The following is a 19,835-nucleotide window of genomic DNA, read 5'->3' as shown; positions in this document are numbered from 1 at the left end:
CACCCTCTTAGGGGCTGGGGGCAGCACCAGGGGCAGGAGCCAAGTGCCTGGGCTGCTGCTGAGGATCAGACTCAGATGCAGACACTGGATCCCACCAGAAGGGGGTGATTTTCTTTTCCAGGCACACCCAGAAGCTCTGGGAGAGCCTCCGCTGTTGACATCACCCCATGGATAGCCGAAACAGGCCGGGACAGGGGGGAGGCAGAGTCGTGCTGGCAGCACCTTGAACCGTGGCCTTGCCCCCAGCCCGTCCCCTCCAAAGCCCCAGTTTATGCACAGACGACCTTCTCCCCCAGAGCAAAATCTCCTGCAGGAAGACACCTATCTGAGGAGGGTCCTGAGCCCTGCACTGGGACAGACTGAGGCCTGCCAGGGGAGCCGTGTGGGGATGAGCCTTCAGTGAAGAGGGGCCGCAGAGGCAGAGCCCTCCTGGGGTGCTGGAGGGCTTCTGGGTGGTGCATGGATGCAGGAAGGGGGGCAAGTGCTTCCCAGGCAAGTGTTTGCCTGTGTGGGACAGAGGGCTGCCCACTGTCCCTGCCTGCAGCCTCTCTTTGCTGCCTCGTTCCTGTCCTTGTCCCCTCCTCGCTGCCCCAGCCGGCACTGCCACCTTCTCTGCACGCACCCAGGACGGGCAGGGGGTTGGGGTTACCAAGCCACCCCACAGCAGGAGCCCAGCTCGCTCCTCTCAGCTCAGGCTGGTGGCCATGGGGCCTGGCTGGTGGCTCTCCTGGGATGTCACAGCTGGGATGTCACACCTGGGCAGGACAGAGCCACCTCCCTGCCACCAGCACACACCGCTGGCAGCTTGCAGGGGTTTATAAGGATGGGGTGCTCTGGCTGCCTTGTGCCCTGCTCCAAGGGGTCACCGACCTGCCTGCCTGGACCCCCTGAAACCCCTCAGTCTCCTCCTTTCCCTTCCTGCCCCACAGCTACTGTGGCAGCAGGAGGGTCCTGGCAGCCCTGGCTGGGCACACAGGGACCCGACAGCCCCATTCCCATGGGGGGTGAGAGTGGGATTCTCTCCTGGAAACCCACAGGGAGGGGACACAGGCTGCCTGCACTAACACTGCCCGGGGCAGCCCACCGGGCTCAGCCGCTTCCCTGGCTGCCTCCAGGAAGGGTTTAAAAAGGGACAAGCGTGGGAGACCAAAGTGAACACGGTGCCAACTCTGCCTAAGCCCTGCCCCCCTCGGTCCTGCCTGGGATCCGTGAGCAGCAAGTACAAGGTAGAGTGGGACCACCGAGAGGTCACGGCTGGGGACTGTCTGTAGGAGATCGGAAAGAACAGAACCAAAAAAATAAAAACTCGAAATAAAATGGGAAAAAAAAAAAAAAAACAAACCAAAACCAAAAGGAAGGGGAAATTAAAAAAGAGACAGGAAAAAATATACATGTTATGAAAGGCAAAAAATTACAAACTGAAGAGAGGCACAAAGGACTCCAACATCAAGGCACAGCAAGGCCAGCAGAGAGGAGCACAGCCAGGCACAGCCCCCGACGCGTGTTACGACAGGCTCTGCAGAGAGAAAGGGGGTTATCCTGCCCCGGCACCCCGGGCTGGAGCGGGAACATGCACTGCGGGATGCGGGAGCAAAGCAGCAAAGTCCTCTGGAGCGGGACACCCAGCCCTCCACTTCCCAGCCCGCAGGCATGCAGCACCCAGGGCTGGGGCACAGAGGGGTGCACTCTGGAGAGGGTGAGCACACCAGATGGGTGCACACACGTGTGGGAGGACGTGAGGGTGCCCTGGTGAGGGGCAGGCCCCGCACGCACCCACCGGCAGCTCCCGGCTCAGCTCGGAACACGCAGAGCTCCCAGCTTTGGTCTGGGACCAGTCTGTGCAGGCAGCGAGGGCTGCTCAGCCCAGGGCGTCCCGCTGCCCCCGGCACAGCTCCAGTGATCCCAGGGTTCTCCAGCTGCCACACAGGTGGGACAGGAGCACAGAGCCCCGCTGGGCCACGAGGGATGTGCCCTGTGCCCGGAGCAGCCCTTGTCGATGGCAGATTTGGGTCCCTCTGGGAGGTTTGCTGGCTGGGGATTTTCCAAGCTGGCCAAGCACGGAGCAGCCCTGGCTGCGGGGGAGTGACGGCGCAGGGCATGCAGCACACGCAGTGGCAGTGGGGGAACGGAGGAGAGAACAGCAGGGAGGGATGCAAAAAAAAAAGGCAAAAAAAAAACCAAACTAAAAAGGACATCAACAGCCTTGGGTTGGTCCCCAAGGCCACAGGGGGAGAGAGACAGTGCGAGGCACCACAGCACGTCACAGGAGACAGACAGACAGACAGCCCCGTGCCGATCAGATACGTAAAATATCACCACTCCGGGACCCTCACTGACCTCTAACTTGTTGCTCCAGGTTCAGTATGACTGATACGGCCTGGTGTAGGATTAGCAGTTTGGTCTGCGGTTTTTCGCTGTTTAGGTGCAGTTGGCACATGCGTCCGAGCTCTTTAAAGGCCTCGTTGATGTCCCGGACCCGCAGGCGCTCACGGGCATTATTGGCGACCCTCCTTTCTCTCTCTCTCTCGGCTTTTTGCTCTGGGGGAAGAAGATCGTCCTCCTCATCCTCATCTTGACTAATGGTTTAAAATAAGAACGAGACAGGGACATTCCTCGCGTGCACTCTCAGCACTGGTCAACTCACAGACAAGAAACACACGGCGAGGCACCGAGCCCCGCGTGGCCCCCGGTGCCCCCAGGGACCTGCTGGCCTGGGCCACACGCTCGGGCACAGGGACACGCAGGGACTCTGGAGAGAAGCAGTGAAGGCTCTTCTTCTGCCTCTTTTTGGTTTGGTTTGGTTTTAAACAACACGGAAAGAAACCACAGTGCAACTAAAGGTTGTTGCTGGGAGAGTGCGGGTGGCCCCGAGAAGGTGAGGGCCGACACTGGAATCCCCAGCTGGAATTTGGGGAGACACAGCCCTCTGCCTCCAGGGCAGGAGCGGGGCTGGCACTGCCCTGCTGGGCACCATCCCCCTGGTGAGGTCTCCGAGCTGGTGGTGGGGCTGCAGAACAGCCAGGGAGCTGGAACCTGACCCGCTGCCACTCCTCGGCTGGATGTGACAGAGGACACAGGAGCCCAAAGCAGACAGCAGAGATGCCCCAAGGCAGGGAAGAGGTGAAACCTTCCCTGTCTGGGGCTGAGCACTCACTCCTTCCTGTGCACAGCCCCGAGGGCCCACACAGGCTCTGTGGATGAGGTGCATCCCTCTGCTTTAGGAGCATGAGGAAACCCTGAGCCCACAGGGACAGGAGCCAGCAGGAGGGTGCCAGGGACCCTTCCCCTGGGGCAGCAGCAGGAGCCCAGGCTGTGTGAGGCCACACCAGGCTCCCAGGGTGGGCAGGGCTGGGGGTCTGTGCCACAGGATGACCCTCAGCCTCACCGGGTCAAGCCCAGCACCCGGCCTGAACACCCCTAGCCTGGGAACAGAGTAAGTGAAGGGAGAGACCTGTTCAAAGAGCACCTTGTTCTGTTCCTAGAGGGTTTCAGCTCCTTCTTCTCCTCCTCTGAGTTGTCTGCCACTGACGTGTTCTCCTCGTCCTCCTTCTCCTCCCTCTTTATTTCGCTCGTTCCCGAGGAGACGCTGCTCCGCCCCAGCCCCCCGGACAAACCTGTGGAGAGAGCAGAGCCACATGCAGGGCTTGAGTGACCCATACAGGAGCCTGGGGGGTGCACAGGCCCTGCTCCTGCTGTGGCATCCCAAACTCATCCTGCACCGTTGCTCCGCAGCCAGGGAAGATGGAGCCGTGCTGGCTCTGCCCTGCTGCTGCTCCCTGCTCTCCCTCCACCTCCCAGGCCCTCCAAAATGAGAGCCCAACCTCTCCAGCAGAGCAGGGCCTGGGGGACAGTGCATCCACAGCTGGCAGGAGGGACAGGGACATGTAAGGTCAAACCTAGTAGGATTAAATGGGATATTGGGAAGAAATTCTTGGCTGTGAGGGTGGGCAGGCCCTGGCACAGGGTGCCCAGAGCAGCTGTGGCTGCCCCTGGATCCCTGGAAGTGTCCAGGGCCAGGTTGGATGGGGCTTGGAGCCACCTGGGCTGGTGGAAGGTGCCCCTGCCCATGGCAGGGGGTGGGACTGGATGGGCTTTAAGGTCCTTTCTAACCCAAACCAGTCTGGGATTCTACAAAACCTCTGGAAAAGGCTCAAAGTCAAAACTGCCCTGTGGATCGTGCAAGGAAGCACCAGCCTTGCAGCACCATCCGTGTCCACCTGGGCTGCTGCTGCACAGGGCTGGACCTGACAGGTGCCCCAAACTCTCTCTCCCTGGCACAGGTGAGCCCTGGCACAGGTGAGCCCTGGCACAGGTGAGCCCTGGTACAGGTGAGCCCTGGCGTGCAGAGCTGCCTTACCGCTGTACGTGTCCTGCTGCCTGCTGAGGTCAGGGAGCGAGCTGGGCTGGGATGGCAGCGTGACGTGGTTGTGGAGCAAGCTGGGGTTGCTGGACAAGCCATCTTCGGGGTGACCTCCTCCCACCTACAGCACAACAAGCAGAGCAAGGGGGACATGTCACAGCCAGTAGGAGGTCAGGGGGACAGTCACCTGAGGACACCCCCAGGGCTCCATGGACCGGGCTAAGGCACAGCTGTGTGTTCCCCTTGCACAATCCCATCACCCAGAGCACAGGCAGGTGGCAGGGCAGAGCCAGCCTGCTCTAGCACCAGCTCTCTGAGGACTGTGGCAGGGACACTGCAGCTCTGCACATGAGCTGGGCCCGGCCCAAAGGCCCCATCAGAGCTGTGCCCCCACCGTGGAAAAGCCCCTCCCTGCCTGGATGCAAGGCCGGCACACCAGGGAGGACACATGCCCTGTCTCCATCAAGCACCAGTTTCTGCCACCACCCACTGCCATCAGAGTGAGGGACATCCCAGCAGTGTGAACTTGTCTTCAGAAAGGGTGAGGGGCAGCCCTTCTGTGCCACACAGGCCAGGGACTGGCAGGACAGAGTCAGCCCTGCTGGGTTTCCAGCTGGCAGGACACACGTGTGATCATGTCTGATTCCTCGCTCAGCAGCAGAGTCTGGGAAGCCTGGCAGGGGCTCACAACTGGTTCAGAGTCTGGAGACCTGCAACCAGTTCTGCCAGAGATGTGCTGCTGTGGTCACCAGCCTCTGGACAAGGGGGATCCTGGTGACCCAGCATGGAACCTCAGCATCCACACGCTCAGGGAGCCTGGAATGTGTTCCATTCCCTAGAGCCAGAGTGAGCCCTCACAGCACCAGCACTCCCCACACACAGGGCAGGACACGGTGCCTGCCCCAGTCATTCAGAGCAGGGAATTCCTTCCTGGTGATACCTGGCTCTCTTATACCCACTGGATCCCTCCTCTCCTTCTCCCTGCATACTCCAGGGATGGTTTGAAGCTGTTTTGAGGGATTTCCATCCCCGTTGCAGGTAAAGAAGAGCTTTCACCACCTCTGCCTGCCCTGAGAAGGGGCATGAACAAAGTGCACACAGAGCTTGTGCCAAGAGCCACGTCTGTGCTGAGGGAGAACTCAGTGTGCCCAGAGAAACTAAACTGTGACTGCCCCATCCCTGGAAGTGTTCAAAGCAAGGCTGGACAGGGCTTGGAGCCACTTGGGCTAGTGGAAGGTGCCCCTGCCCATGGCAGGGGTTGGGATGAGACGGGATTCAGCCCTCCCTGCAGGAACACAGCACGTGACTTCCACGCACGTCACGCATTCAGCACCCGACCCAAGCTGGGCCACACCGAGCTATTCTCATCCCTCTGGATGCCAGGGCAGCCCACACGCAACACGTGTCCCCAGCGTGGCCCCGCCAGCTGCCATGGTGCCCCCACACGTACCAGGCTGGGGTGCCTGTTGCCCAGGGCCATGACCGAGGCAGGGAAGGCCTGGCCCAGGCTGCCCACGGCGGCGCTGTGGGGGGGAGCCGAGCCCAGGAGCCCGTGCATGTCCCCGTGGTTGCTGGGCATGGCAGCGGTCTGGCCCACGGCGTGGTTCCTCAGCACGTGGATGGCTTCGTCCAACCTGTCTTCCATTTTGTTTTGCTGCAAGGACAGGGCAGAGAGAGAGGTCTGTGTTAACTGCCCGTCCCTGGAAGTGCCTGAGGCCAGGCTGGAGCAACCTGGTCTGGTGGAAGGTGCCCCTGCCCATGGGAATGGAATGGGCTTTAAGGTCCCTCCCAACCCCAACCATTCCACAATTCCATGACTGCCATCCCGTAAAGCCAGCAGCCTGCTGCAGCTCTGCACTGCAGGATGGCTCGTGGCATCCCAGCACTGAAGTGCCACAGGGCAGGGATGGGGAGAAATAACCCCCCCAGTCAGTGCCATCCCCTAAAGGCACGAGGGGTCACAGCAGTCACACCAGCAGAGCTGCTCAGGGAAGGGAGGCAGAAACCTGCCAGGAATCCATTCCACTGGGCCAGAGCCCAGGATGGGCCTGGGCCACGGACACGGGGAGGGTGCCAGGCTGTCCTCCAGGTGCCAGGCTCAGGGACACATCCATCCATCCATCCATCCATCCATCCACCTTGACCAACCATCTGATTCCAGCCCCTGGCTGTTCAGGGGAGAGTTCTTCCCCCAAAAAATCCTTCCCCGCCAGGCCCCAGGGGACGGGAGGGAGAAGGAGCAGCCACTCACCAAAGTGTGGAGGCTCCCTTCATAGCTGGGAGATAAGGCACCCGCTCCGCTCGCCCGCGGCCACTGCGACGTGCCTGGGGACAAAGGGAGAGCTGGGCACCGGCTGCCACTAGATGGGGCTGGAAGCTGGGCCATGGCCCGGCACTGCCGGGGCCACCACGCTGTGCACGGGCCACCCTGCCACGCTCAGCACCCCACGGCACCACATGGGCCACCACAGCACCACATGGCACTGCACGGGCCACTGTGCCACCACGGCACTGCATGGGACACCACAGAGCTGCATGGCACCACATGGCACCACATGGCACCACATGGCACCACATGGCACCTCGTGGCACTCCGGGCTCAGCCACTGCCCTGGCTCAGCAGGGAGCTGAGCTCTGGCCTTCAGACTCAAGAGGTTTCCAACTGTCCCCGGTCTCAGTGACACGCTGTGACCTTGGGGCTGCACCCCGGGCATGGGGAGCCTGGGCACCAGTTCTGCTGGGCACAACGGGACCTTGTCCTGCCCCGGGGGCAGCAGGGACAGGCTTTCACCAGGTGCTGGAAATGGGTTTTAACTGGTTGGCCAGTTCCCAGTGTGCTTCTCCCACGGGAGACAAATCCAGGGACAGCCTCTGGGAGATGGGATGCTCAGGGACAGGATCAGGAACGGCGGGAGCAGCTCCTGGGGTCACTGTCATCCCTGGGCTCTGTAGTGAGGGTTTGGGGCTGGTCTGGGAAGCTCCCAAAAGCAAACCCGACCCAGAGAACAACATCTGTCACTCACCTGCAAGCCCCTGCGGGGAGCCGACCGGTGTGGAGGGGTTTGAGGAGAAGTTATTGCTAGAGTGATCAGGGGAGTAAATCTGGGGAGAGAGAGGGTGGGCAGTGAGCAGCGCCCACCCTGAGCTGCTGCCCCCTCCCAGCAGCACCCACCACCCCCTGGGACCCCTGAGGGGAACCCCTGTCCCAAACCCACACCCAGGGTGAAGGCCCAGCCCAGCTCCCCCATCAACCCTGGGGTCTCTCTCTGTCCCCACCCCTGAGTGCAGCCTCCAATCTTCGGGTCCCACCTTGGAAGGAAGTGAGAACCCTATGGAATCGTCACAGGGTGCACTGCCAGCCCCCTTCTGCCACTGTGCAAAGGTCACTGAAGGTGACAAAGGAGACTCTGATAACCCAGTGGGACCAGTGGCCTCCAGTCTGAACCAGCACATGCAGGCCCAGGACTGCTGGGACCTGCAAGTCCTGCCATGGGGGCTGTGCAGGGTGGTCTGGGCAGAGAGCATGAGGCTGCAGTGCTGGGCATGTCACTGGGCTGCAACAAGCAGTGCCTCAGTTTCCCCATCAGTGCCTCAGTTTCCTCATCTGCCAAGAGGCCCCAGGACCGAGATGGCAGCACGTGGAGTGGGGAAAACCCTCCCTCAGAGTCTGCCGTGGCTTTGGGCTGTGTTCACCCACACTTCTCACTGTGTCCATACTCCCTGCTATGGAGAGGGGGCCCAGAGCAGCAGGAGCAGCAGGAGCAGGTCAGGGATGATCCCAACCCTTACCGAGGCCAGTGCCTTCCCGAGCGCGTCTCCAGAGCTCCCGGCTGTGGTTCCTCTGTTACCTGCCAGGACAGGACACAGATGTCACTGCCAGGGCACCAGACCCCAGCAGGACATGGCACCCTACGAGACCCTCTCTGGGGTCACCTGCTCTGAGGTGGGAACTTTTTGCTTTCAGTGCTTTGCTTGTAAATGAAATGTTTGTCTGGCTCGGGGCAGCCCAGACAGGGCACACCCCCCCTGACAGCTTTCAGGGGGCTGCACGAAGGTGTCTCTGAGCTCTGGGTTGGAGGTGCCACCAACAGCAGTCAGATGTGTCTGCTGCAGCACAGCCCATTGCCATGGGGCATTTTAAGCCCCTACAATCACCAGTGGACTGGATGATCTTGGAAGTCTTGTCCAACCTTAATGATTCTATCATTCTGTGAATCCCAAACTTGATTCCCTGTGGAAAAATAAGAGTTTTTCTACAAGTCCAGGTCAGGATCCTCATTTCCTGGGGAGCATAAGTTCATTTCAGTGACAGGTTTGGCAACAGGTTCAGCAGGGTCAGAGATTAAAGCACTCAGGGGTTAAAATGGTGTCTAAATGCAGCATGAACATTCCCATTGCAGATTTAAGTGAACAGCTTCACGCAGGTGCAAATCCTTCCCACAACTCATGTCAGCCACAGCACCTCCAAGAGATAATGCCAGAGCTCCTGGGCTCCTCCCAGATCCCCCACAGCAGGTGGAAACCCCACACCTGTCTCCCTGCTCCAGGCATCCAGCAGCAGGAACCTCGCTGTGCTCACACAGTGACACACGAGGGACTAAAGGTGTCGGGGTTTGGGTGCCTCAGGTACCAGGTTTGCCCAAGGCTTTGGCTCTCCAGGTGAGCCTGTGCAGGGCCAGGGGGTTGCACATACCCATCATGTTGTCTGTGCCGCTGATCGGGGGCGTGTGACTGGACACTCCGTAGGGCGTGGAGGCCGAGGAGAAGCCGGACACGGAGGGGAGTGCCCCGTTCACCTCTCCTGAATGCAGCTGGTAGTTCTGGCAGGGAGGAGGAGAGGGGTGAGAGGAGCCCTGGGAAAGCTGCTGGGCTGTGGCATCGGGGCCAGGACCCGGGTCCCCCGTGCCCAGAGCCATGGAAGGAGGTGACACGGAGGTGACAGAGCCCCCCAGCCCCAGGGGATGAATTACCATGCGTTCGTGCTGGTGTAAACTGTTGAAGCCACTGGACTGTGGGAGTGGGGAGGAGGAGCTGCCCAGCATGGCACCGTAACTCGACTGGCTCATGGCACCCGGGGAACTCCACAGGTCTGCCGAGTTATGGAGTCCATCTGCAAGGAAAAGTGGAGCTGGGCAGGGCAGAGACACCACAGGCAGCCCCCAGTCCCCCAGGGGCAGGTCAGCCTGGGCTGAGGGGCTGTGACTGTCCCCATCGTGTCCTGTCTGCACTGAGCATCATCTGCTGAGTAAATCGGGACCACCTCTCTGGGACCAGGGACAGGAGCCAGGGAAGGGCTGGAGCTGTGCCAGGGGGGTTGGGATGGATCTCAGGGAAAGGTTCTTCCCCCAGAGGGTGGTGGGCACTGCCCAGGCTCCCCAGGGCAGTGGGCACGGCCCCAAGGCTGCCAGAGCTCCAGGAGCGTTTGGACAACGCTCTGAGGGACAGGGGGGGATTGTTGGGGTGTCCTGGGCAGGGCCAGGGGTTGGGCTGGATGATCCCTGTGGGTCCCTTCCAGCTCAGGAGATTCCATAAGTCTATGATTTCAGGGCTGCTTTTTGTCTCCTGCACTCCTGAGCTGCCTCCATCCAATCCCTCCCGTGGTCTGTACCAATCCAGGCAGCCCCTGCTCTGCCCCAGGGTGTGAGTAACCCACCTGCCATATAAAAGGCTCCAGGATACACAGTGCTGGGAGGTTTTGAGGGAGTATATCCAGCTGGATCCCTGCTGTAGTCATCACCTGAGTTGGATGGATACACCTGTGGGGCAGGAAAAGGGTTGAAGAGAACTGCTTGGCCACTCCAAGGCCCCACATCCTCACCTTGCCTCTCCCTAACCCTGCACAGCCTAAACTTCAAATTTAAGCTTCAAAGTTAACCTTCAGCAGGGTTTGAGTGGCCTCTCTCACAACAACAGAGCAGCAAGTGTTTCACTCAACTGGCCTTTCAAGGGCCTGGAGAGACAGGGCACGGGGGGATGGCTTCCCAGTGCCAGAGGGCAGGGATAGATGGGATATTGGGAGAAATTGTTCCCTGTGAGGATGGGGAGGCCCTGGCACAGGTTGCCCAGAGCAGCTGTGGCTGTCCCTGGATCCCTGAAAGTGTCCAAGGCCAGGTTGGACGGGGCTTGCAGCAACCTGGGCTGGTGGAAGGTGTCCCTGCCCATGGCAGGGGTGGCACTGGGTGGGCTTTAAGGTCCCATCCATCCCAACCCATTCCATGAGTCCCTGAGCTTCACTTCTATTCATCCCACAGCAGATCTGGGGAGCACTGGAGAGGTTCAGCCCAAGTCCCTGAAGGGCAGTGGGACAGGGGACAGAGCCCCTCTGCCTTCCTGTGACCCCGTGGGTCCCCCAGCCCCCTCCTGCAGAACTCACTGGCCCCAGCAGAAGTTTCGACTCGGCTCCAGTTCCGTTTTCCGTGGTTATAAAGTTTTTCTGGGTAACCACAAAAGCCACCACTGCTGTGGGGTGACCCCGCGGGCTGGGGGCTGGCCTTGGGACCCCCTGTGCCAACCCTGGGGTGTGCCAGGCTCCCCTGCCCAAACCTGCCACACAAAGCAGCTCGAAGGGAAAGTGTGGCACGGGGGATACTGAGGGCTGAGCAGCTCCTCAAAAGGGCTGTCAGGGGGAGGGGGACAGCTCTGGGACAGCTCTGGGACAGATTTCTGCAGCACTGCTCAGCTACGTGATTTAACAGCACATTAAGCAGGAGAAAAGGCCTTTCCTTCCTTCCTAAATTAACCAAGCCCATCCTTAGAAAGCCCTGACTGAAAATCACCTGTGCCAGGGCAAAAAATAAACCCTTTTTTTTTTTTTTTAAAGTAAAAAAAGCAGAAATTCAACACGCAAAGAAACTGAAATGGCACTCAAAATGATGTGAGAACTTTCGTCACAGCTTATTTTCATCCCCTTTGATTCATTCTGAAACCGATAATCTTTTTTTTTTTTAAATCCAGCTGAAAGCAGAGGCGGGGACAGGCTGGGCTCTGCCTGGCACACACGGCTCTCTTTGGGAAGGAAACCTGCCCTGAGTTTCTCTTTCCTCACAGCCAGCTGCTCCCTTCCAGCCCTGCCCCTCACCAGCAAGAAGGGGCAGAATGGGTGGTGGAGAATAAAAACCAGAATCACAGAATGGTTTAGGTTGGAAAAGGAAATGGAAATGAAAAAGGCCCTCAAGATCATCAAGTCCAGCCCTCAGCCCAGCACCACCACCTTTTTCACCTCTAAACCACGTTCTCAAATGTCACATCTACACATCTTTTGAACAATTCCAGGGATAGTGACTCCACCACTGTCCTGGGCAGCCCATTCCAGGCTTCTTTTTGTTAAAAAAAACCCAAAACACTGACAAAAAAAATCTCCCAAATCCCACCAAACCCCTCTGAAAAGCACCAGTGGCTGCACTTCAACATATCCACGGCTTCATTTTCCCCTGGCAGCTGAGGTTCCCATTTCTTGGAGCAGCTTCTCCCAAAACTGGGGTGTTCAGAACACCAGGGGCAGCCCTGGTCCTTCCCCACGTGTGGCTGGACCCTGCAGGGCCACAGGGAGCTGAAATCACCTTGTGGGCGTTGGTGCCATGGATGGAGAGCGGGTGAAGGGACAACAGAGCTGGGGAAGGGGCTGGAGCAGCAGGAGCAGCTGAGGGAGCTGGGGGGGCTCAGCCTGGAGAAAAGGAGGCTCAGGAGGGACCTTCTGGCTCTGCAACTCCCTGACAGGAAGGGGGGAGCTGGGGTGGGTGTCGGGCTCTGCTCCCAGGCAGACACAAGGACAAGAGGAAACAGCTTCAAGTTGTGCCAGGGAAGGCTCAGGTGGGATATCAGGGGAAATGTCTTCACTGAAAGAGTGGTCAGGCACTGGCACAGGCTGCCCAGGGCAGTGGTGGAGTCACCATCCCTGGCAGTGTTCAAAAATGCACAGATGTGGCACCTGGGGACACGGGTTCGGGGGGGGTTATGGTTGGGCTCGAGGACCTGAGAGAGCTCCGTCAACACCCCCGACTCGGTGACTCTGGGGGGAACCTGTGAACTGAAGACCAAAAAAAAAAGGAAATAAAGAGATGGGGGGAGGGAAAACCCTGACAGACACTGGCAGCTGCCCTTCATCCCTCACTCGAGAAGAGACTTGCAGGCCCCTTTCCTTGGAGCGGCAGCGGGGCCAGCGTGGCGGGCACGGGGAGGGGGGAACGGAGCGGGGTGGTGGTGGGGTAGGATGGGGGGGGAAGGAGAGAACCCAGCAAATTGCCTTTTGCTGTAATTTGATTAAATGGCGGGAGCCAGGCCGGGGAGCCGAGGGGAGGACGCCTGAAGAGCCCTGCGCCATCTGCCAGGGGCTGGCGCCCGGCCAGCGCCACAGGCAGCTGTGCCGCAGCAGCGCGGGGGGAACCGCCGGCCCCAACAGCCATTTCCGACATCCCCGCTGGAAACCGGGAGGGGAAAATCACAGGGATGGAACGGGGCAAGGAGGGTGCAAAGCAAGGGAGAAGAAGCATTGCAGGGGAGAGGCAGAGCAGAGGAGAGTTCGCTTTGTTGCTCCCCCATCCCGGACACCCCCTTCTCCCCCTCCATCTCCTGCTGGAGCCAAATTTCACCACAGTTCTGGCCCTGACCCCTCCAGATTTTTCATTTCTGCTGCTCAGCACCGGGGAGGGCTGTGAAAAGCCGACTCCATCCTTCCCTGGCCCAGCCAAGTGAGGAGCACTGAGCCCCTCCGTGCGGGCACGGCGGCCGAGCCGGGGGCCAAGGGCTGCAGGAAACAGTAAATCAGGGCCAGGTCCCCGTTCCCCAGCCCTTCCCCAGCCCGTGGCCCCAGCCCTCAGCCGGCGGCCTCGGGGACCTCCAGGTGAGGTCATTTCCTCCGGTTAAAATTGCCAGCGCGGCGAGAGCCGCTCGAAAAGCCCCAGCGCTGGGATTCGCAGCGCTTTGTGGTGTTGGGTTGTTTTCCCCTCCCTGTTTTTCTTGCTCAAATGCAGGAGCTGGGGTGGGACTTGGGGCAGACTGAGGCTAAACAGAGCAGTGACCAGACTGGGAATTCGCAGGCTCAAACAGCTCCGCTCTCGCTGTGGCAACAACATCCTGCAGGAATGGACTTGCACAAAATCCCTCCCCGGGTTCCTGTGGCTCAGCAGCTGATGTGCAGCAGGGCCTGGGGGGCCCTATCCAGTCCTAGTCCTGTGCCTGGACACACCAGCCTGTGGTCAGGAGCTCCAGAGCTGCAGGGAGGCTCCAAGAGGCTTCGTGCCCTGAGGGCAACCAGAGCCCAGCACCTCTTGCCTGAAATCATGGAATGGTTTGGGTTGGAAGGGACCTTAAAAATCATCTCATCCCACCCCCTGCCATGGGCAGGGACACATTCCACTAGCCCAGGGTGCTCCAAGCCCCGTCCAACATGGCCTTGGACACTTCCAGGGATCCAGGGACAGCCACAGCTGCTCTGGGCAACCTGTGCCAGGGCCTCCCCACCCTCACAGCCAACAATTCCTTCCCAATCTCCCATCTAACCCTGCCCTCTGGCACTGGGAAGCCATTCCCCCTTGTTCTGTCCTTCCATCCCTTGTCCAAAGTCCCTCTCCAGCTCCCCTAAAGGGCCTCCAGATCCTTCAGACTCTGAAAGGGGCTCTCAGGTCTCCCTGGAGCCTTCTCTCCTCCAGGTGAACCCCCCCAGCTCTCCCAGCCTGGCTCCAGAGCAGAGGGGCTCCAGCCTTTGGAGCATTTTCGGGGCCTCCTCAGGACACAAGCACTGAGCCCGAAGGCTGCAGGTTACCAGAACAGGCCTCTCTGTGCCCATCCCTGCCTGGCATCGCCCCTCACATCCCCCTCACACTGCCGGTGCCTCTCGGTGCCTTTGGCATCACCGCTCCCCCTCCAGCCACCCCCAGCCCTTCCAGCCGCTGACCTCGGCGAGTTTTCAAAGCAGCTCGGGAATTACGGATTAAAGCACTTCATTTTAATAAGATGCTGATTAACCTATTTATTTTGCACAGGGTCCAGTGATAACACGGGGCGGGCTCCTGCACGGGCGAGTCAGACAAGAAAGAGCCTTTGATCCGCTGCCTTTGAGGCCACTCCTTCTGCTTCACACTTCTCCTGCCGCCTCGGCACGGATTGCTCTCCCCAGGTGTGGAAGTTCAAAAACAAAGCAGGAAGCCGGAGCTCACGGCACGGAGAGGGTGAGGGAAGGAGGCAGCACCAGCCTGTGCTCCCAAAATCAGAGCTTTGGCCTCAAGGGGCAGCCGAGGTGACAGCCAGGGCAAGGAGGGTGATTTAGGGGAGATGTGAGGAGGAAATTCACCCTCATGGGTGGGGAGGCCCTGGCACAGGTTGTCCAGAGAAGCTGTGCCTGCCCCATCCCTGGAAGTGTCCAAGGCCAGGTTGGATCAAAGGAGCAACCTGGGCTGGTGGAAGGTGTCCCTGCCCGTGGCAGGGGGTGGGACTGGATGAGCTTCAAGGTCCCTTCCAATCCAAACCATTCCACGATCCTATGAAAGGCCACTGTGCAGGTGTTGGCTCAGGCACAGGGAAGGGGCTGGGCTTTGGCAAAAGCCGAGCGGCTTTTCCTGTGGGAATCGGGGCCCTGCAGGGCACCGCCAGCAGGACCGGGCCAGTCCCGACACTTTGAAATCCGAGGCCAATAAAGGCCATTTGTCGGGAGCGATGTTTTCCCCACATGTCGACTGGATTTGAAAGCTCCACACTTCACACAGAAACTCGAGGCAGCGACACAGACTCCGCTCCAAGCAGGTTTTCCCAGGGAAAACACAGACTTGGAGCAACTCGGCCCTGCTCACTGGAGGTGGTTTCTGCCCCATGTGGATCCACACCGACCCTTCAACACACTCCAGCCTGCGAGCACAACCTGGCAAACCCTCTGTGCCTTCCTCCCCCTCCATCCTCCCAAACCAGCACCTCAGGCTGCACTTCCAAAGGCCGAGCCTGTGGTGGAGGTTACAGCCAGCAGAGACAGGGAATGCAACTGCACAGATTTCCCCCACGGATGGGGGTGTCCCCTGGGCAGTGGGGGAGCACTGCACCAGCACCAGCTTTGGCAGGGAGTGACAGGACATGGATGAGGGCACAGCCCCGGCCTGGGGACAGAGCCCATGGGACAGAGCCCATGGGACAGAGCCGTCCCGTCCCCCTCCAAGCACGCAAACGCTCCAGCCAGGAATGCAGCCTCGGCCGCCAGACAGCTCCCGTATTCCTGCAGGAACCCTCCAGCCCGCTCCAATTAGCTTTCCTGGAGATCCCATTACTCGCAGCCACAAAGACATTGTTCAGTCTGCTCCCCTGGAGCAGCCGCGGGAGCAGGGAGAGCGTATTCCTGCAGGCTGCTCGGCTTTCCCACCGCGCAGCCCGCGCAGGGCACGCACACCTGGAGCCTGCTCCAACGGCGCTGCTTTCCCTCCTGGAGTGAAACCCGAGCCCTGAGGATCGCCTTTCACTCGCCACATAACGTCAGACACAGCAGAGGCAGCAGGGCAGGAGGCCACGGGGCCAGAGCCCCGGCTGGGGAGGTGCCCCCGCACCAGGAATGCCCCCGCACCGGGAATGCTCCTTCCCTAAGGAGCTCTCCTTCCCATCACTTCCCCTCTGTCCTGCTTGGGAGCTGGGAAAACCCTTCCCCATCCTGCTAAAATCCAAACCCTGGCTGTTTGGGGTTGCAGGGCCCTGGCAGCTCCCAGGAGCAGGGATAATTCCCAAGGGAGGGAGGAGATGCCCGCGGGGAACACGGAACACGCTGCCGCCACTTACCGAGGAGGGGAGTCCAGGAGGCACCTTCCGAACCTTTTTGGGCTGTCCATCTGGGTTAGGGGAGAGAAGAGAGGGTCTAAGTTTCGAAGGGGGTCAGTGGGAGGGAAAACCACCTACAGCAAAAATTTCTAGGGCTGGAAGCTGCAGGTACAGACAGGGCTCAGATCCCAAATGTCCCACAGCCAAGGAAGGATCAATGGTCAAAGTGTCCGAGGATGAGCCTCTCCAAATCTCATCTGCACCTTTTGGGGGCAGGTTTCACCCACAGACAGAGATCCCGGGGCAGCAAGAGGTGCCACCCCACAAGGAAGGGCTCCTTGGGAGAGAGTGAGCCCATAAATATAATAGTATTTAGTGTTACAAACCCTTGCTGGGGCTTTTTTGGGAAACAATTTAACTTGAAGTGGGTCTGTGGAGAAAGGGAACACGTGCAGGGCTGGGTTGTATTTTCATTTCTCCTTACACAAGGATATACTTGGGAAAGCTTCACTGCTGCAGGAGGCAGGGATGTGCTTCCCAGGACCAGTCCCCAGTACATCCCTGCAGGTCCAGCCCTGGAGGGACAGTGTCCTGTGGGGGGGGGGACAATTCAGGGAGGTGGTGGGGAAACATCATGAGTGGCTCAAGGGAAGCACAACCAGTGCTTCTGATATTTTAATTTGATATTTTCCTAATTTGTATTTTTAATAGTTATTATTTCTCATCATTATTATTTATTATTTTTCATAACTAAGGTCCTTAATTTTCATAATTAAGGATGGCTGTGGCTGAGGGGCAGGGGGGCAGGGTGCTAACACAGCCAGGGACTCTGCTGGGATGTTTCTCTGGAGGAGAAATTAATCCCATAGAACACAAAAGAATCATTTTCCAGGCTGAAAATGGGTGGGGGCAGCCTTTTTCTGAAAAGCACTGAGAAACCACCCGTCACACAGGGTCACTTCTGGTTTCGTTTGTTGGGGAAAGCCCAAAATAGCAGCAGGAAAGTGATTCTGGAGGGGAACTGTGACAAGAAACTCAAGTTCTGGGGAACTGGAGCTTGTCTTCCCTCCAAAGTTAAACTCACACCTGAGCTCAGCCTTTGGCAAAAGCAAAATGGTTTATTCCCAGGTAGATCCAGACGTGGGCTCCTGCTTGGGAACTTGGGAGCAGGCAGGGAGAGAGTGGACATTCCCTGTGTCCCGTGTCCTGGCACAGTGTCTGGACCTCATGCTACCCTGCAATGACCTGTTCCTGGGCTCCAGGGAGGGCCACCGGCCATAAAAACAGCTGCCAAGGCATTCCAAGGTCTTCAGGAATGCCCAGTGATGTGCACTGTGGCTGCAGGTGTTTTGAGAAGAACCTCGAGCCATTTGCTGCTTTCATCTAATCTGACATTTTCCAGGAAGAAGGGAATTCTACCTGACCCTGAGCCCTTTATTTTCTTAAAGTCAGATATTTCTATATAGATACACAGAGATATTTCTATGCATTCCCCCCCCAAAAAAAAAAAAAACCCAAAAGCCAAATTCACACCAGGTACACACTTGGCAACATCAGTTTGTCATTCCCAACATTCCCAGCCTCAGTTCCTCCATTCCCAAAGGCAGAGCTGCCTCAGGTGACACCCCTGAGGTTCCCTCAAGCCATGGCACGTGGGGACTCACCAATGCTGCTCTCAGCACCTCTCCTGCGAGGATTGTTGGGGTAAGAGAAATACTGGGACCCCCCTTTGCCCCCCGTGGGGGACAGAGTGCCGGGGCTGGCGATTCCCATTTCGCTGGGCAGGAACCCGCTCTGCAAACAAGGAGAGAGAGAGAAGCCCTTCCATGGAATGAGGCTGGAAAACGACTCGCTGGGAGAGAACAGAGCGGCTTTGAGACACCTTCCCAGCGACTCGGCCGAGGGGAAAAACAAACACGAGCCGAGGGGCCAGAAGGGAAAACAAACCCGTAAATATGGGGGGAGAGATGGAGGGGGAGGTGTGGAGGAACAAGAGGGTCTTTCAGCCTGTGTTTTCCTGCTGGACCCCAGCGAGGAACCCCTGCAAGCCGAGGAGGAGAACCAGCAGGTGCCATCACGGGGAGCATCGTGGTCCCAGCTCACCCTGCAGGTGCCACGGTGGGAGTGTTGGGGTCCCAGCTCACCCTGCTGCTCAGGAGGGTGGGATAAGCCAGTTCTGTTTGTTTGGGAAAGCCCAAAATAGTAGCAGGAAAGTGATTCTGGGGGGTCCAGGGGGAACTGTGACAAGAAACACAAGTTCTGGGGAACTGGAACTTGTCTTCCCTCCAAAGTTAGACTCACACCTGAGCTCGGCCTTTGGCAAAAGCAAAATGGTTTATTCCCAGGTAGATCCAGACATGGGCAAGCCCTGCTTGAGAACAAGCTGCTGCTGCTGCTTGGGGTGGTTTTCTCTTGTGTTTTATCAGAGAAAAGCCAAATCCCTCTTTCTAAAACCAGGAAACTCCTCCCCTGTGTTTATCGTAGCTGACCTTGGGCACGCTGGGAAGCAGCACAGAGCTGGGGGAGCCGGAGCCCAGGGTGCTCCAACCCTCCTGGGATGGAGCAATCCCACCTTTCCTCCAGCCCCCCTCACCTCGGGAGGAAGTTCAGTGTATTTACATGGAATTGCACAGGGCTGCCAAAGGGCCCTTCAAGTCCCAAAAGCTCAGCTTTGACCCATCTTCCGAGGGCAACACACGGAAATAAAGGAGGATTTCAGGCTTTGGAGAAACTGGAAGGAAAAAACTCTGCTTTCAAACTCCAGAAAGGGGTCAGGGAGGGAAAGAGGAGCTCGTGTGTTCACAGCTGGTGACATTCCTGCAATCTGTTCCAGCGCTCAGGTTACCGTCACACCGGACCTGCTCTGCCAAGGAAAGCAGCCCAGAGGGATCCCGGGAGCTGCTGCCCAGCTCCTCCCGTGGGCATCTCTGGGATTTCAAGGCCATTTCCAAGAGAAAAGAGTTTTCTTCCCATTCCCTCTCCCTCGAGATGCCTCTGGAGGTGGTTCAGAGTTGCACAAGGAGGAAGCCACGGCTCTGCCTCGGAGCAGAGTGTTTTTGGGAAGAACCTGCTCCCCCAGCCAGGGCATCTCCACCAGGAAATTTTTCATCTCTTCAAAAATAATAAAAAAAAAAGGCCAACCCTCCCCTCACTCCCCGCAAATGGGAGCCAGAAGCAACAACTGCTCTGGGGGTCACAGCTGGCTCCGTTCGCCTCCCCAGCCCCACACAAGGGGGTTTTGTCTCCCCCCCCCACATCAGATGGGATCTGCCACCCGATCCAGAGCCCTGCAGCACCATTTTCCCCCCCCATCTGTGTTACCTTATATCTCCCCTCCTCCACCAGAGCCCAGCAAAACCATCACATCCAAAAGCAACACTTGGCACCGGGCCCGGTTTTGTTTGAGCAGCTTCAGCGGTAAATGAAATCCACTCTGGCACAGCCAGCACAGCTGCTCCAGCAAAGGAAACATCCTCACTTCAGAGAGGAGGAAATTATGACCAATTTGTGCAAAATTAAAACATGTCATGTGTGCGTGTGTGTACACGGATAAAATAAGAGCTGTCCGGCCAAGAGCCCCTCCCGCAGATCAAATGGTGGGACTGTTTCCCCTGGAGCCGCTCTGGGCACCCACGGGGGCACTGGGAGCAGCACATCAAAGCAGAGGTGCTCGCTCCTTCCAGACAGACTATTTCTGGATGCTGGTGGATTATCTCAGGGCTGCTGGACCGCGTTCCCGGGCTCGGAT

The 19,835-nt window shown here is 58.6% G+C and overlaps 1 protein-coding gene across 8 annotated transcripts in view; it reads right to left on the bottom strand.

The window, feature by feature from the left end:
- Positions 1-19,835, bottom strand: part of TCF3 (transcription factor 3) — an 80,925-nt gene that overhangs the window by 9,094 nt on the left and 51,996 nt on the right. For 2 of the 8 annotated variants that reach the window (XM_050321402.1, XM_050321404.1), the window contains exons 7-17: positions 17,752-17,881; positions 16,109-16,158; positions 10,014-10,116; positions 9,331-9,470; positions 9,054-9,180; positions 8,150-8,208; positions 7,384-7,462; positions 6,612-6,685; positions 5,811-6,014; positions 4,358-4,481; positions 3,452-3,614 (exon numbers count right to left, since the gene is read on the bottom strand). In XM_050321402.1, the coding sequence (XP_050177359.1) occupies positions 3,452-3,614; positions 4,358-4,481; positions 5,811-6,014; positions 6,612-6,685; positions 7,384-7,462; positions 8,150-8,208; positions 9,054-9,180; positions 9,331-9,470; positions 10,014-10,116; positions 16,109-16,158; positions 17,752-17,881 (1,253 nt within the window). Of the gene's footprint in view, positions 1-2,337; positions 2,577-3,451; positions 3,615-4,357; positions 4,482-5,810; positions 6,015-6,611; positions 6,686-7,383; positions 7,463-8,149; positions 8,209-9,053; positions 9,181-9,330; positions 9,471-10,013; positions 10,117-16,108; positions 16,159-17,751; positions 17,882-19,835 lie in introns of those variants that run through there. The other 6 variants (XM_050321405.1, XM_050321406.1, XM_050321401.1 and 3 more) reach the window with 5 other exon arrangements.

Source organism: Myiozetetes cayanensis, unplaced genomic scaffold (assembly GCF_022539395.1).
Source record: "Myiozetetes cayanensis isolate MyiCay16 unplaced genomic scaffold, myiCay2020 scf26, whole genome shotgun sequence".
In the NCBI taxonomy this organism is placed as follows: Eukaryota; Metazoa; Chordata; class Aves; order Passeriformes; family Tyrannidae; genus Myiozetetes; species Myiozetetes cayanensis.
This window is presented reverse-complemented; position numbering and strand designations above follow the sequence as displayed.